At 46.7% G+C, this 15,162-nt stretch overlaps 1 protein-coding gene across 2 annotated transcripts in view; it reads right to left on the bottom strand.

Moving 5' to 3' along the window:
• Nucleotides 1-15,162, bottom strand: part of LOC127585031 (protein Niban 1-like) — a 55,223-nt gene that overhangs the window by 9,308 nt on the left and 30,753 nt on the right. The window contains exons 5-10 of one of the 2 annotated variants that reach the window (XM_052042155.1): nucleotides 12,545-12,712; nucleotides 11,084-11,199; nucleotides 7,894-7,998; nucleotides 5,796-5,958; nucleotides 4,426-4,613; nucleotides 733-894 (exon numbers count right to left, since the gene is read on the bottom strand). In XM_052042155.1, coding sequence (XP_051898115.1) covers nucleotides 733-894; nucleotides 4,426-4,613; nucleotides 5,796-5,958; nucleotides 7,894-7,998; nucleotides 11,084-11,199; nucleotides 12,545-12,712 — 902 coding nt within the window. The remainder of the gene's footprint in view (nucleotides 1-732; nucleotides 895-4,425; nucleotides 4,614-5,795; nucleotides 5,959-7,893; nucleotides 7,999-11,083; nucleotides 11,200-12,544; nucleotides 12,713-15,162) is intronic. The other variant, XM_052042156.1, reaches the window with a different exon arrangement.

The raw sequence follows: 15,162 nt of genomic DNA, 5'->3' as shown, positions 1-15,162 counted from the left end.
AGAGGAGGCAATGTTGAAAGAAATTGAATATTTGGTGGACAATCAGCATTCACATCAGAATCACAACACAACCAGCAATACAGGCATTGGAGGAGAAAAATGGAGACACAAGAGACTGAAGCTGCTGGAATCTGGAGCAACACACAAGAAGCTGGAGGAACTCAGCGGGTCAGGCAGCGTCTGTAGGGGGACACGGACAGTCGACGTTTTGGATCGAGTCCCTTCATGTTCCATCCTCTGTGGCCCTTTGTTGCCTCCACTGATTCACCTCCCGGCCTCTGTCGCTGTTCCCACCCTCCCCTCCTCCATCTGCCTGTCCCCCTTCCTCACCTGGATCCATCCATCACCCGCCAGCTCTTGCTCCACCCCATCCCCCCACCTTTTCCCTCTGTCCTTCCGTCCAGAGGAAGGGTGTGTATGTGTTTGTGTTCTGCATGTCTGTATGTATCTGAGAGATTGCATTTGTGTCTTTGTGCATGCTGGAATCTTCCCACCACTATGTGTTTGTGTGTGTGAGCACTGTATGTGTGTATGTGTGCGTGTGTCTGTGTGTGTGTGTGAGTGTGTGTGTCTGTGTGCATGTTTGTGCGCACGCGTGTGTATGTGCGTGTTTGTGTGTGTGTGTGTGTGTGTGTGTGTGTGTGCGCGCGCATGCGCGCGTGCACGTGTGCTCAGTGTGTGGGCCTCCTGTGCGTGTGTGTGTGTTTTCCAAGCCTGGTGGAAAGGAGGCACCTGTTGGACAATGTTTTGAGCTCGCTGGATCAGAAAACGACTGCCACAGAAAGTGAACTGAGGCCCCACTTTGCTCAGGTATCGTTCAAGCTCTTCTGTCTTCTTGTAGCAGTGATGCATCTGCACCGAGTGATGTGGCAAAACCTGGAGCTGGCTGCATACCTGTGGGAGACAGAGGTGAGAAGGTTCAGCGAGAGTTGGACTGAACTTGACCAAACATACCTTCAGCACAGAGAGATTAGAAACACACATATCTTCACAATCAGCTGAAACACAAGGACATGGATATGGAAAGTTAGATCACGTGGCATCCAGGGAGAGCTAGATCATTGGCTACTCATTGGCTTGATGGTAGGATGCAGACGGTGATGGTGAAAGTTTGTTCTTTGGACTGGAGGCCAGTTGACTAGTGGTGCTCCCCAGGGGTTCGTGCCAGACCCATTGCTGTTCGTTATCTCTATCGATGATTTGGATGAGAAAGTACAAGGCAGGGTTAGTAAGTTTGCAGATAACACTAAAATATGTGGTGTTGTTGACAGTGAAAATGGTTCTCAGGATTTACAGAGGGATCCTGATCAGCTGGGTAAGTGGGCTGAGGAATGGCAAATGGAGTTTAATTTGGATAAATGTGAGATGTTGCATTTTGGGAAGGCAAATAAGGTAGGACTTTCACAGTGAATGGTGGGACCCCAGGGTGTGTTTAGAACAGAGGGAACCTGGAGTACAAATACAGGGTTCTGTGAAAGTGGCATTGCAGGTAGACAGGGTGGTAAAGAAGGTCTTTGGCACACTCTGGCCTTCATCAGTCAGAGCATTGAGTATAGAAGCTGGGATGTTATGTTGCGGTTGTACAATGTGTTGGTGAGGCCGCATTTGGAATATTGTGTTCAGTTTCGGCCACCCTGCTACAGGAAAGATGCCATTAAGCTGGAAAGAGTGCAGGGAAGACTTATGAGGATGTTGCCGGTGAGGAGGTGTAGGATTAATAAACTAGAACTGTATTGATGTCTTAAAACGGATGAGAATTATGGCTGCTTGAAATACTGATTTAAAAAGTGTCCTTCAGGCCAGAACAGCCACACCACTGCTTTCCTGGGCTGGGTGCTGTATGGTAATTGCTGTGTCTGGAACTTAATGGGATTCCCATTATGCTTGACTATGGAGATGATGGTCAATCTTAACGGGAAATGGGAAGGCTGTCTCAAACAATGAAGGTGATACCTGCCTTTGTCTCACCCGATTGCAAAATGATTAGCTGAACCTGTGGTGTGAGGCTGCTCTTCGTCCATCTGCAGTAGCCCTTTGTCCGCTTCCTGCTCAACCAAGAACTCCGGCACCTGACTCATTAAAGTATGCGTGACAATACCTGTATAAATCTCTGTCTACCCCTTTGTACTGGGAGAACTCGGGAGCGACTCTTAGTGAGTGCTGAAGAGAATTCTCCTAGCGGTGCACTGCTAATAAAGGTATTTGTTCGAATCGACCTCGTGGCACTGTGTTATTTACAGCGGACGGATAGGGAAATTGATTTCGGGACGACACCGGGAGTTATGGAGAGAGGTTGACCAGGTTGGGACTTTAGGTTGGAGCATAGGAGAATGAGGGGTGATATTATCGAGCTACATAAAATCATGAGGGGCACAGATAGGGTGAATCAACGCAGTCTTTTTCCCAGGGTTGGGGAATCAAGAACTAGAGGACATAGGTTTAGGGTGAGAGGGGAGAGACTTAAGAGGAACCTAAGGGGCAACGTTTTGACACAGAGGGTAGTCCATATATGGAATGAGCTGCCAGAGGAAGTGGCCGAGGCAGGTACATTAACAACATTTAAAAGGCACTTGGATAGATACGTGGATAGGAAAGTTTTAAAGGGATATGGGGCAAGTGCAGGCAAATGGGACGAGCTTAGGTGGAAATCTTAGTTGGCATGGACCAGTTGGGCCGAAGGGTCTGTTTCTGTGCTCTATCACTCTACGACTAGGGACTGGGAGAAGAAATGGCAGATGGAGTGTGAGATGTTGCATTTTGGAAGGTCAAATGCAAGAGAAAAATATTTAGTAAATGGCAGGACCCTAAGGAGCATTGATGTACAGAGGGATCTTGGGGTGCACGTCCATAGCTCCCTAAAAGTAGCAACACAGGTGGATAGGGTGGTAAATAAGGCACTGAGTATAAAAGTTAGGAAGGCATGTTGCAGCTATATAATCCTTTGGTTTGGGCACATTATGTGCAGTTCTGGTTACAACTCTATAGGAAGGACGTGAAGGCTCTGGAGAGGGTGCAGAGGTTCACCAGGACGGTGCCTGGATTGAAACGTGTAACAATAAGGAGAAATTGGATCATTTTCTCTGGCGTGTTGGCCTGAGGGGCGACCTGATAGAAAGTCATGAAAGGCATAGATAGGATAGGTAGAGAGTTTCTTCCCAAATACTAGAGGGCATAGGTTTAAGGTGAGCCGGGGGAGGTTTTACAGAGATTTGCCAGGCATGTTTTTCACAGAGAGTGGTGGGTGCCTGGAACACGCTGCCAGGGGAGGGGGTGGAAGCAGATACAATAGCAACGTTTAAGAGGCGTTTAGACAGGTGCATGAACAGGCAGGAGACAGATACGGACCATGTGCGGGCAGATGGGATTAGTATAGATTGGCATCATGGACAGTTAATGTGTTTGCTAAGTCATGTTGGGGATATCTCTGGGAGTTTCTGTGTGATATCACAGATATCTCTGTGCTGCTTACAATGTTATTGCCTTATAATGTTAAAGAACTCTGGTTCTACATGAAGGTGTGTCTCAGTCCTACCTGATCTGCATTTGGACATCATTGATACTGGTTTATCATTGTCACTTGTACAGTGAAGAACTTGACTTACGTACCATTGGTACAGATCAATTCAGTACACAGTGCATTGAGGTAGTACAGGGTAAAAACACTAACAGAATACAGAGTAAAGTGTCACAGCATATCATATATCAAGACTGACCAGACCAATCGTACAGAAGGAACAAAAGGCATGGCTTGGGACTTGGGCCACTTCATCTTAAACTTAGCCTTGTGCCAATGGGTGTGTACAGTCCCCTGATAGATATAAACCGTTTTCACTTTCACCACTTGGGGTTTTAACAGGTTACAGGTGTGACCAGGAGCTGGAAACCTGCCGACGGTGAATCCTCTTGTGACCAGGGGTCAGTGGTCAGTGACCAGACTCAGCGATGTGTGACCCTGTTGGTTGGTGAACTGGTCTCTCCAAGTTGCCCCTGGTGTGTAGGTAAGAGGGAGCTGATGGGAACTGGGGGGGGGGGGGGGGGAAGGGGAGCTTGGGGGGAGAATAGCTTACAGGAGAAACCATGGAGTGGGTTTGCTCCATGAGCCAGCATAGAATCAATGGGCCAAATGGCCCTTACTGTCATAAGGATATATGGAACTACAGCTCAGTGAATTGACTACCCAGGACGAGTGCCCAGTAACATCACAACCAGTGAAACAGGCTCCAGTTACCCCGTTCCTGTAACTGGACCCAGTAGGCAATGCCCCCAATGATCACCAGTTACCCAGTGACCTGTGACCCAGTGACCTAGTAACACGCAGCTCAGAAACCCTTGGCTCTATTTCAATAATCCCACGTCCGTTTCCCAGATCCACAGGAACATCCCGACTGCTCTGCTAACCGAAGGCTACGAGAAAAGGATCTGTACCTGGGCCAGTGACGAGGTGTCTCCTCCACTCTTTACCTTGTTGATCACCTCACTGACTTCCTCTGAGAAGAGCCTTCGGGTCTCGCCAAGGACGGCGCCCATGGAACCCGCCACCGCGTCCTGCACTGGCCCAAGCTGGGGCCGAACCTGCTCTCGGCAAAAGCAGCGCACCCGCTCCCCCAGCGAAGCTGTGGAGGAAACACTTGTCACCAAGCCCGGTCTGCTGCTCAGTCCCAGCCACCACCCTCCCACTCCTGCATCGACCCCAGACACTCCTGGAACAGCGCCATTCCCAGCTCTGCCCCTCTCTCAGCATCACCCAAATCCTAGACCCATCCCATTCCTGGTTGTATCTCAGTCACAACTCATCCCTTTCCTACCCGGTCTCATTCCTACAGAAACCCTGGACACAGAGACCATTCCCACAAGCACTGAATGTACCTTTCCTCTCCAGGGATATTGTCCCTGAGGGCCACACTGTACGTGACTCTTATTTCCCAGGCACACTATGCTCCCTGTACACAAGGGCCATTCCTTGAATGCACCCCTTGATTCCCAAAGAAACTCTATACACAGACACCATCTCTCCCCCAATCCTAGGACACAAGGTACAGATAGACTCACTGTACAAATGGACCTCCCTGTCAGACCACCTCCCCAAGACTCACTGCACCCCATCAGGGTCACGCATTCTACAACACAGTCCAACCAGTGGGCAAGACCTGATGAGCTTCCCACCACCACCGACCCCTCCAATGTTTATTCCTGTATTATCCTGAGGCTTCCTGCCTTAGTTGGGGTTAACTGATTTTCCATATCCAGCTGGGCTTTTTGCCCGCTTCTGTGCTGGGACACACATCGCCATGGGCACAACGGAGATCTGGAACTCTCTGCCACAAAAGCCCTTAGATCAGCTGGAACTCCCAGGGCCAAGACTGATGGAATTTGTTGGGTAGGTTGTTCAAGGATACGGATCAATGTTGAGGAAATGTACAGTCCAGTCAAGATCTAAATGGAGGGCATCTTCATTTACATTCCTGCAAGTGGGGTCAGACTGACGTCATTGACCTGGGTGGGGTCAGACCTGAGGTCAGTGACCTGGGTGGGGTCAGAGTTCAGTGGCCTGGGTGGGGCTCAGAGGTCAGAGACCTTGGTGGGGTCTGACCCGAGTCAGTGACCTGGGGTGGAATCAGAGGTCCGTAACATGTGGGGGGATCGGACCTAAGGTCAGTGACCTGGGTCGGGTCAGAGGACAGTGACCTGGGTGGGGTCAGACTGGAGGTCAGTGACCTGGGTGGGGTCAGAGGTCAGTGTACGTTCGATCTGCACCCTCCATCCACTCTCACGCAATGACTCAACACGGCGCCTACCTTGGATCTTCTCCATGAGCTGCTTCTTGGCGGCAAGGATTTGGTTGAAGTCGGGACGGATTGTCCTCTCCAATCGCTGCCTTTGCTCTTCATTCTCTCCCAGCAGAGCCCGGAACTCCGCTGAGACCTGAGTTTCCACCACTGCATACATCTCGCCCAACAACTGCAGAACACAGGCACCAGATCCCACTAGGATACCCTTAACATCACTTTGAGTTTCCAGCACAGACCATTTGGCCCAACTGCTTTGTGCTGGTGCATATGCTCCACATGAGTCCCTGTCTGAGCTTAAAAAAAACTTCAGCCTAAAGCAAGTGTTCAATCTTTACCGGTAGGTAGAACTACAGACTCTTGTACCAACCTTTCTATCAGGCCCTCTTTCTATCTGTTAGCAGAGGTGAGATTAGCAAAGCTGTTTGTGGTTTGTTTACATCAAAGCTTCAGCCTAGAGCAAACCAATAGGTCAACCATTGAGTAAGTTCCCCGCACCTGCTTAGCTCTTGCTTGGCCATGGGCCAGTCACCTAGTAATGGTGAGATGTAGGTCAACGCTCATAGTTTGATCATGAGGGCTGTGCTGTTAAAGATACTTTCTCTTTGATGAGCAGCTGAACCAAGCTTCAACAAAGGATCACATGACAGTATCCCAAAGAAAACAGGGGACTGGAATCTGGAGCAATAAAGAAACAGTTGGAGTGACTCAACAGGTTAAGCAGCAACTGTGGAGGAAAAGGAATTGTTGATATTTTGATCCAAAACATTGGACATCCCTTCCACCCCCCACAGATGTTGCTTGACCTGCTGAGATCCTCCAGCAGATTGTTTGTTGCTCCACATTCCAGCATCAGCATCCCTGGCAATAACTGTGTGAGGAGACTTATATTTTTATTCACTTTATCCAAACTGTTAGACGAGTGGAGACAATAAATGTTTCCATTCCAAACCTAGAGCAAAATTCCTATTTGAAAAGTAGATCCATTGAAGTAATTTTGTTTGATCTGACAAACTCACGTCCAAGCATCAACTCCCCTCCGTCGCTGCAATGCCATATCCAAGCAGACAAAGGACAGAACAGTGAGATAAATGGAACTACTCCGTAAGGCACAAAGCAAGGAGAAATCTGAAATCAGATCCCTCAAAACCAGGGGAGAGAGGTAAAGGAAATTGCACATACTTCAAGGAATGCAAGAGGTCTGGGCCTTTGTGAAAATATAAATAACATATGGCAAAATTTAATAACTACACAAGATGTTGCAAATCACGTGACAGGAAGTATTGAGGAATAGTGTGGAATAGAAGTTGAGATTTGATGCTGAAGCATTAACAACACATCCAGCCGATTTCACAATGAACCTTTCCACAAAGACAGAAAGATGCAGGGAGTAACAACAGCAACTGAGAAAGGGGAGGCAAGGAACAGAGAACGGATCACGGGAGCAGAGAGAGAGAACACAGAACAAGAATGATGCACCGATAGAGAGAGGAAAGTGGCAGACGGAGCCCATAGGAATAGGAACAGAGGGACATACAGAGCAAGAAAGAGGCACAGCCAGCAGGAGAGACAAGGGAGAAGGGAACCAGGGCAGAGTCAGTGATGCACGGAGGTCAAGTGAGAGGAACACAGAGAGAAGGAAGAGGATGACCAGGGAGATTATCAGAGAAAGCAAGACGAGTGCACTGTGAGCAGGAGAGAGCAGAGGTCCCACACAAGGACAGAGCAAGAATGGATCCATGGGGTCAGATCAATAGAGATCTACAGGGAGGAAATGTGGGATCGGTCTGGGAGCATGGAGAGAGAGGCACAGGAAGGTGGAAGGACAGAGGGATATACAGAATGAGAATGGGGTTGAGAGGTGGTGTCGGGGATAAGAGGAAGATAGGGACATTAAACAACAGGGCCACAGAGGGAAGAGGAGCAAGGTTATAGAGAATGCAAGGAAGGTGCCCGAGGAAGAGGAAAAGAGAGAAAAACACATGCACAATGGTTCAGGGACACACAGGGAGGCATAGTACAAAGAAACAGATGGGGAGAGGCAGGGGAATGAGAACTGAAGCCCGTGAGGTGTTTGCCCTGAAGCTGTTCCCCAGACGGGACTCACTTTCAGCCAGGTCTGTTTCCGTTTGCTTTCTGCCCCTCTGATATGAGGAATGAGCTGAGACTCCAAGACCGGGCACAGATCTTCCATCACCAGGTTACTCAGGATCTGGGAAGAGATCAAATATCAGTTTATTTCCAAACGAACTGAGAACTCATCCGGGTCAGGTCACCCCATTGCTTCCTTGGTTTGAAATGCTGAATGCAACGTAACGAGGTTTTCTGGAATGTGTCCGTCCATTGTGTTCTGCTCCTTGTGTCTCGCTGGAGGAGTGGCCTGCTGAAGTGCTTCACATTGCCTTCCCATGGTTTGTATGGTTAGAGGAGCTCCTCATCAGCGGTCGACCATGGGTAAGGAGGCAGGTCCACCCTGTACCAGGGGTCTTCCTGTCAGGACCCTTGTGGACATTGACTTTCCTGACCTCCTCTTACTTGGGCTGCCTGCAGGAGTGCCAGAGTTCAACCCTTCAGATACATTACTGAGTCCTTTGGATTTTTGGGTTACGGTACTGAGGGTCACAGAATCAAACTGGGTTGATGGTGATCAGATACACATCTCCAGGATCAAGCGGAAGGGCTAAACAAACTCGAGGGACTGAATGGTCTCTTCCTGTGTCCATCCTCTCAACAGTGGTGGGAACGCTAATCCTGAGCCAACAGACATTCCTATCGCTAAGGTATCCCAGGAATCATGCAATCCATTACCCAGGGCCATTAACAATGTCTAAAATGTCTCAGAGACAGAGAACTTGCCAAATCTGTCTGTTAAATGGATCTGTATGTCCATTTCTGCGATGGGTGGATTGTCTGAGAAAGGCTGGATAGGCTGGGCTTACATCACAGGAGGTTAGAAGGGTGAGGGGTGATTTGATTAAAACACATCCAATCATGAGGAGTCTTGACAGGGTGGACGTGGCAAGCCCAGAACAAAGTGTCACTATTGACCCAAGATACAAAATGATGTGAAATCTTTTCTCTCAAAAGTTTGGATACTTTGGAACTTTTCTCCTCAAAGGGCAGTGGAAGCAGAGCCCATGAACATTTTTAAGGCAGAGCCAGAGAGGAGGGTGAAAGGTTACTGTGTGTAGTCAGGGAAATGCAGAATTCAGCCTACAATCAAATCAGCCATGAACTTATTAAATGGCTTGAGAAGCCCAGTGATCTACTTCAGCTCCTAATTCATATGTTAGAGGCTTTTTCCCAGGGCTGAAATGGTTGTCACAAGAGGACACAGTTTAAGGTGCTGGGGAGTAGGTACAGAGGAGATGTCAGGGTAAGTTTTTTTACTCAGAGAGTGGTGAGTGTGTGGAATGGGCTGCCGGAAACGGTGGTGGAGGCGGATACGATAGGGTCTTTTAAGAGACTTTTGGATAGGTACATGGAGCTTAGAAAAATAGAGGGCTATGGGTAAGCCTAGTAATTTCTAAGGTAGGGACATGTTCGGCACAACTTTGCGGGCCGAAGGGCCTGTATTGTGCTGTAGGCTTTCTATGTTTGTGTGGATATTGTTGATTTCTGTAACATAGCATACACCACGTTAACACACTGCCTGATACAGCAAGCCCTGGTAAACAATTGCCTTCTGTGGGACTAACATACAAAACGCTGGAGGAACTCAGCAGCTCAGGTAACATCTATGGAGAGAAATGGACAGTCGACATTTCGGGTTGAACAACCTTCATCTGGACATCTCAACCCCAAACATTGACTGTATGTTTCCCTCCACAGATGCTGTCTGACCTGTTGAGTTCCTCCAGCGTCTTACGTGTTGCTCCAAATTCCAGCATCTGCAGTCTCTTGTGTTTGTGATTGGGAAACACGGCAGCCAATTCTGCACACAGCAAGACCTGTAGACAACGATGTGATCAGGGCTGGAGATTCGGTCCTAGTGATGACCAAGGAACTGATATGATTCCAAGTAGGAGGGAGAATACACACTTGTTCAGATAGAATAACCCTCCATTGAATAGGCAGACAGCCACAGTTTAACATATTAATCACACTGAGATCTGTGAGACCTTAGAGTCATAGAGCACTACAGCACAGAAACAGGACCTTTGGCCAACCTAGTCCATGCCGGCCTGGTTTTCTGCCTAGTCCCATCTACCTGCACCTGGACCATAGCCCTCCATACCTTTCCCATCCATGCACCTATCCAACTTCTCTTAAATGTTACAATTGAACCTGCATCCACAACTTCCGCTGGCAGCTCGATCCACACTCGCACCACCCTCTGAGTGAAAAAGTTCCTCCTCGGTTTCCCTTTAAATATTTCACCTTTCACCCTAAACCTGTGACCTCTAGTTCTAGTCTCACCCAACCTGTGGGGATAAAGCCTGCATGCATTCACCCTGTCTATAGCCCTCATGATTTTGTATACCTCTATAAGATCTCCCCTCATTCTCCTGTGCTCCAGGGAATAAACTCCTAACCTACTCAACCTTTCCCTATAACTCAGGTCCTGGCAACATCCGTGTAAATTTTCTCTGCACTCTTTCAAGCTTATTGATATCTTTCCTGTAGGTAGGTGACCAGAACTGCACACAATACTCTAAGTCTGGCCTCACCAACGTCTTATACAACTTCAGCATAACATCCCAACTCCTGTACTCAATGCCCTGATTTATGAAGGCCAATGTGCCAAAAGCTCTCTTTACGACCCTGTCTACCTGTGATGCCACTTTCAAGGAACTATGGATCTGTATTCCCAGGTCCCTCTGTTTTATCACACACTTCAGTGCCCTAACATTCACTGTGTAAGTCTTACCTTGGTTTGTTCTCCCAAAGTGCATCACCTCACACTTGTCTGCAGTAAATTCCATCTGCTAATTCTCAGCCCATTTTCCCAGCTGGTCCAGATCGCTTAGCAAGCTTTGGAAGTCTTCCTTGCTGTCCACTACACCCCAATCTTGGTGTCATCCGCAAATTTGCTGATCCAGTTTACCACTTTATCATCTAAATCGTTAACATAGATGATAAACAACGACGAGCCCAGCACCGATCCGCACCTTGTTGTGCACACATTAGCTGTTGTATTTTCTGCTTTATCATTGGAACAACATGTCAAACATTGTTCCCTATAAGGCTAGATATTATGAACGGTACTTTACAAATGCAGGTTTGTCCTTTTAATAAGAATGCTTGTCACAAGGAGCAAGTATGAGTGGTGTCGTTAGACTGTCAGTAAACATTACCTCGGTCTCTGAGCCCAAGTACAAGTCACAGATTCCGTAACGTCCTTTCTGCTCTCGGTACACTCGCACAGCCTCCAGAAATGCACGGACCTCAAAGGAATCTCTGCCAAACAGCACTACAAGGAAAACACCAACACTAGTGCACGATTTTCATGACAATAGACATCTCATTGCAGAACTGCGTACTGTCGAGTGTTGCTCAAAGCTCCCTTTAGCACTGAGTTCGTCTCCCTCGATTCTGTCCCAACAAACATTCCCAGGATAGGGACAACATGGGTTAGATAAAGTTCCCTCTGTTTTAACTTGACTAAAGTGTTCTTCTCAGCAGTAGAGTCACTCCGCAGAGGGTGTGTGTGGCGAACGGGGTGCAGATCATCAACTTGCGTTGCCTGGATGGTTTCAACCTTGATATCTCTGGAGCTGCACCCTTGCAAACAGCTGACGGGGCAACACAGTGGAGCCACTGGTAGAGCACCTACCTCACACACCAGAGAACCGGGTTCAATCCTGACCTCGGGTGCTGTCTGTGGGGAGTTTGCACGTTCTCCCTATAACTGTGTGGGTTTCCCCTGAATGCTCTGGTTTCCTCCCACATTCTGAAGATTTGAGGGTTGGTCGGATAATTGGCCGCTGTAAATTGCTCCTAATGTGTAGGTGAGTGCTGGAACCTGGGGAAGATGGATTGAATGTGGGGAGAATTTAAGAAGTGGGATTAATGTAGAATGCTGCTTTCTTAATAGTTTTTGGATGTTTTTGAAGATTTCGGAATCAGAAATATTCAAAGCCTTTGAAAATATTTTTAAAAATTGCAGAGAAACAAAATGCTGGAAACACTCAGCAGGTCAGGCAGCATCTGTGGAGAGAGAAACAGTCAGTGTTTCAGTTTTGAAACCCTTCGTCAGAACCAGAAAAGAAAGGAAAAGCAAGTTAGTTCAAAGTTGTGGAGAAGGTGGGGGAGGGATGAGTGGGGCAAAGGCAATATATCTGTGAGGGGTGAGCCCTGGGTTGCAGCGGTGATAAATTGTTGATAACTGGTTGATATGTTTATGGGAGCAATGAGAGAGAGAGAGTGGACAATAGAGCATGTAAAAGCTGTGAAATGTAGATCAGAGCTACAGGAAATGCCAAGTAGGTTGGAGGATATCAGGCACATTCAAATTTTTTGGCAGGTTCTACAACAAGCTAAGTTAGGTCAAACTTTTTCTCGGTAGCTTTTTGGGTGGGGTTGCACCGCACAACCCCTGTGCATGCATTGCATCATCACCCATTTAGTGTCAGGACTGGGAGGTTGATACTGGCTGATCTGGTTAGGGTAAGTGTGTACTTACCATCTAGGTTAGTGGCCAGTGTGAAACTCTGGATCATCGTTACATGATATAATGTGTAATGTAAGGGGCTCTGAGCTATGGCCACCTCAGGAACAGGACCCCAGGATATGTGAAACAGCCGGAGGGTTCATACCAGTGTTCCGATGCCGGATCCCATCAGCAAAGAGCATGCTCCAGGTGTGACAGCCATCATTAGTGTGGAAACAGAGAAGGAGGTGGGGTCTGTAGGGGTGCCAGAGGAAGAGGTGGTGACTCGTTGGGAAGTTCATGTGCTGTTCCTCCAAGTAAGTGTCTGCCACACCTGTAAAGCAAGACACATTTATATGGCGCCTTTCACACCCTCACATTCCCGCATTAGTAAGGAGTCAAGCAGCTGGGTAGGACTGGGATCTAGGGATCAGACCGCTAGGGATTAGGTTCCTCTGTAATGAACACCAGTGAATCAATTGGATTTTTATGACAGTCTGACATCACCTCCACCAATAGCAGCCTCTTATTTCCCAATTTTGTCCTTATTCCAAATTCGGATCCAGGGTTGGGATTGGTGCTCTTCTTCTCTGGATTACTGCTTCAGGACTTTGTGTTACAGCCCAGTAACATAACCACTGCTCTACCTTCTCCACTGCTGCGGTTACTACAGGCAGTGGAAGTCACTACAGTCGGACTGACTGTGCCTTGTTGGTGTCCAACATACTAACACACACACAGGCCGCACTCCCTGTACCAGGCCACTCCTGGAAATGAATAGTGCGATCCATCTGGGGATCCCGTGCAGATTCTCAACAACTTGGGTTTAGAATTCCAAGATATTTCAACACTCATTCATTCTTGGGAGGTGTGTGTCACTGATACGATTGGCACATATCTAGTCATTCATGAGAAAGTGGTGGTGCACTGTCACTGTCCTTGTGGTGAATGGTGGTGAAGATATTGTTTCTTTTTCAATCTTTTTATTAGTTTTCAAATTAATACAGATTGATATATAACATCAATGTTTCTACATGTAATACAAAGAGATCAGGAGAACAATCATGGCATAGATAATCATAAAGAACAACAAAATATAAAAATAATCTGTAGATCCAACAATCTCTTAGTAAATGAATATAATATAAAAGAAAGGAAAGAAAAAGGTTTCTTATATAAATTTAAAAGAAACCCAAATCAATAAGAAAAATTGTAAACAATATAAACTAAACAAAAATTTCAAAAAAAAACAAACAACAACAAAAATAAGAAAAAAAAAACTGGGCTAAAATTTCTCAGTAGAAACAGAGCAATATTATGTCGCCAACTCCGTTCCACCAAGTTGGAAAGTTATTGAAAGGGGATCTACATCATGTGAAAATATTGAATAAATGGACTCCAAATATCTTCAAATTTAAGCGAAGGATCAACAGTACCACTCCTAATTTTTTCCAAGTTTAAGGATGACATAGTTTGAGAGAACCATTGAAAAGTAGTAGGGGGGGATTGGATCCTTCCATTTAAGCAAAATGGATCGTTTGGCCATTAATGTAACAAAGGCAATCATACGGTTAGCGGAAGCAGATAAATGGCCAGACTCTATCCTTGGTTATCCAAAAATTGCAGTGATAGGGTGAGGTTGTAAATCAATCTTCAATTCGTTTGAAATAATGTTAAAAATGTCTTTCCAATATTTTTCCAGAAGAGGACAGGACCAAAACATATGTGTCAAAGAAGCCACATTCGATTTACATCTGTCGCATATAGGATTTATATGGTTATAAAAACGAGCTAACTTATCTTTGGACAGATGGGTCCTGTGGACTACCTTGAACTGTATCAACGAGTGTCTGGCACACATTGAAGATGTACTAACTAAATGAAGAATTTTCTTCCAAGTCTCTATAGGTATAGATGTCTGGAGTTCATTTTCCCATTCATTGTTAATTCTATCTAATGATTCTAGACGTAGTTTCATAATTAAATCATAAATTATTGCTATCAAGCCCTTCTGGTAAGGATTAAGACCTAAAATTTTTCCGTAGTTTCAATTTTGTAAGGTGTCGGAAAAGAGGGTATAGTAGATTTTTAAAAAATTTCTAATCTGCAAATATCGAGAAAAGTGTGATCTTGGCAAATTATATTTATTAGACAATTGTTCAAAAGATGAAAAACAGTTATGAAGATACTGTTAGGTGGGGAGTTGCAGGATAGAACCAATGGAGGAGTAGTGATGTATGCCCAGGTTGGGAGGGTTGATAATCTGTCAGTGGACTCAGTTGTGCAGTGATTCTATGTGCCTGCCAGCTAGTGGAGGGTTTATATCAGGGCGGTGGCAGCTCCACCAGTGATGAAGGGAGGGCCACTTTGCACCTCATGCTCTTCAGCTGAGGTGCCTGGAACGTTCTGTCGGACACTACGCGCCGGCACCAGGGCGAACGCAGACAGGCAACAAAGGAGCGCGGCCAGTGTCACCCGTACCCTGACCAATGAGGAGCGAGGAGCCGTCACCCTGGGTCCAATCCTGCATCATCGCACTCCCTCACATGCCCGCATCAGTAAGAAAAAAGCAAGATAGCGCCAGAGCGTGGCGACTCGTTGCAAGCTGCTCTCTACAGATCTACTCATTACCCTTACTATAACCTGTACTACCTCAATGCACTCTGTACTAACCCACTGTAACTGCACTGTATAATGAATTGACCTGTACGATCGGTATGCAAGACAAGTTTTTCACTGTACCTCAGTACAAATGACAATAATAAACCAATACCAATACTAATA

This window comes from Pristis pectinata, chromosome 31 (assembly GCF_009764475.1).
Source record: "Pristis pectinata isolate sPriPec2 chromosome 31, sPriPec2.1.pri, whole genome shotgun sequence".
NCBI classification, from domain to species: Eukaryota; Metazoa; Chordata; class Chondrichthyes; order Rhinopristiformes; family Pristidae; genus Pristis; species Pristis pectinata.
The sequence above is the reverse complement of the archived record's forward strand: the minus strand, read 5'-3'. Positions and strand labels throughout refer to the sequence as shown.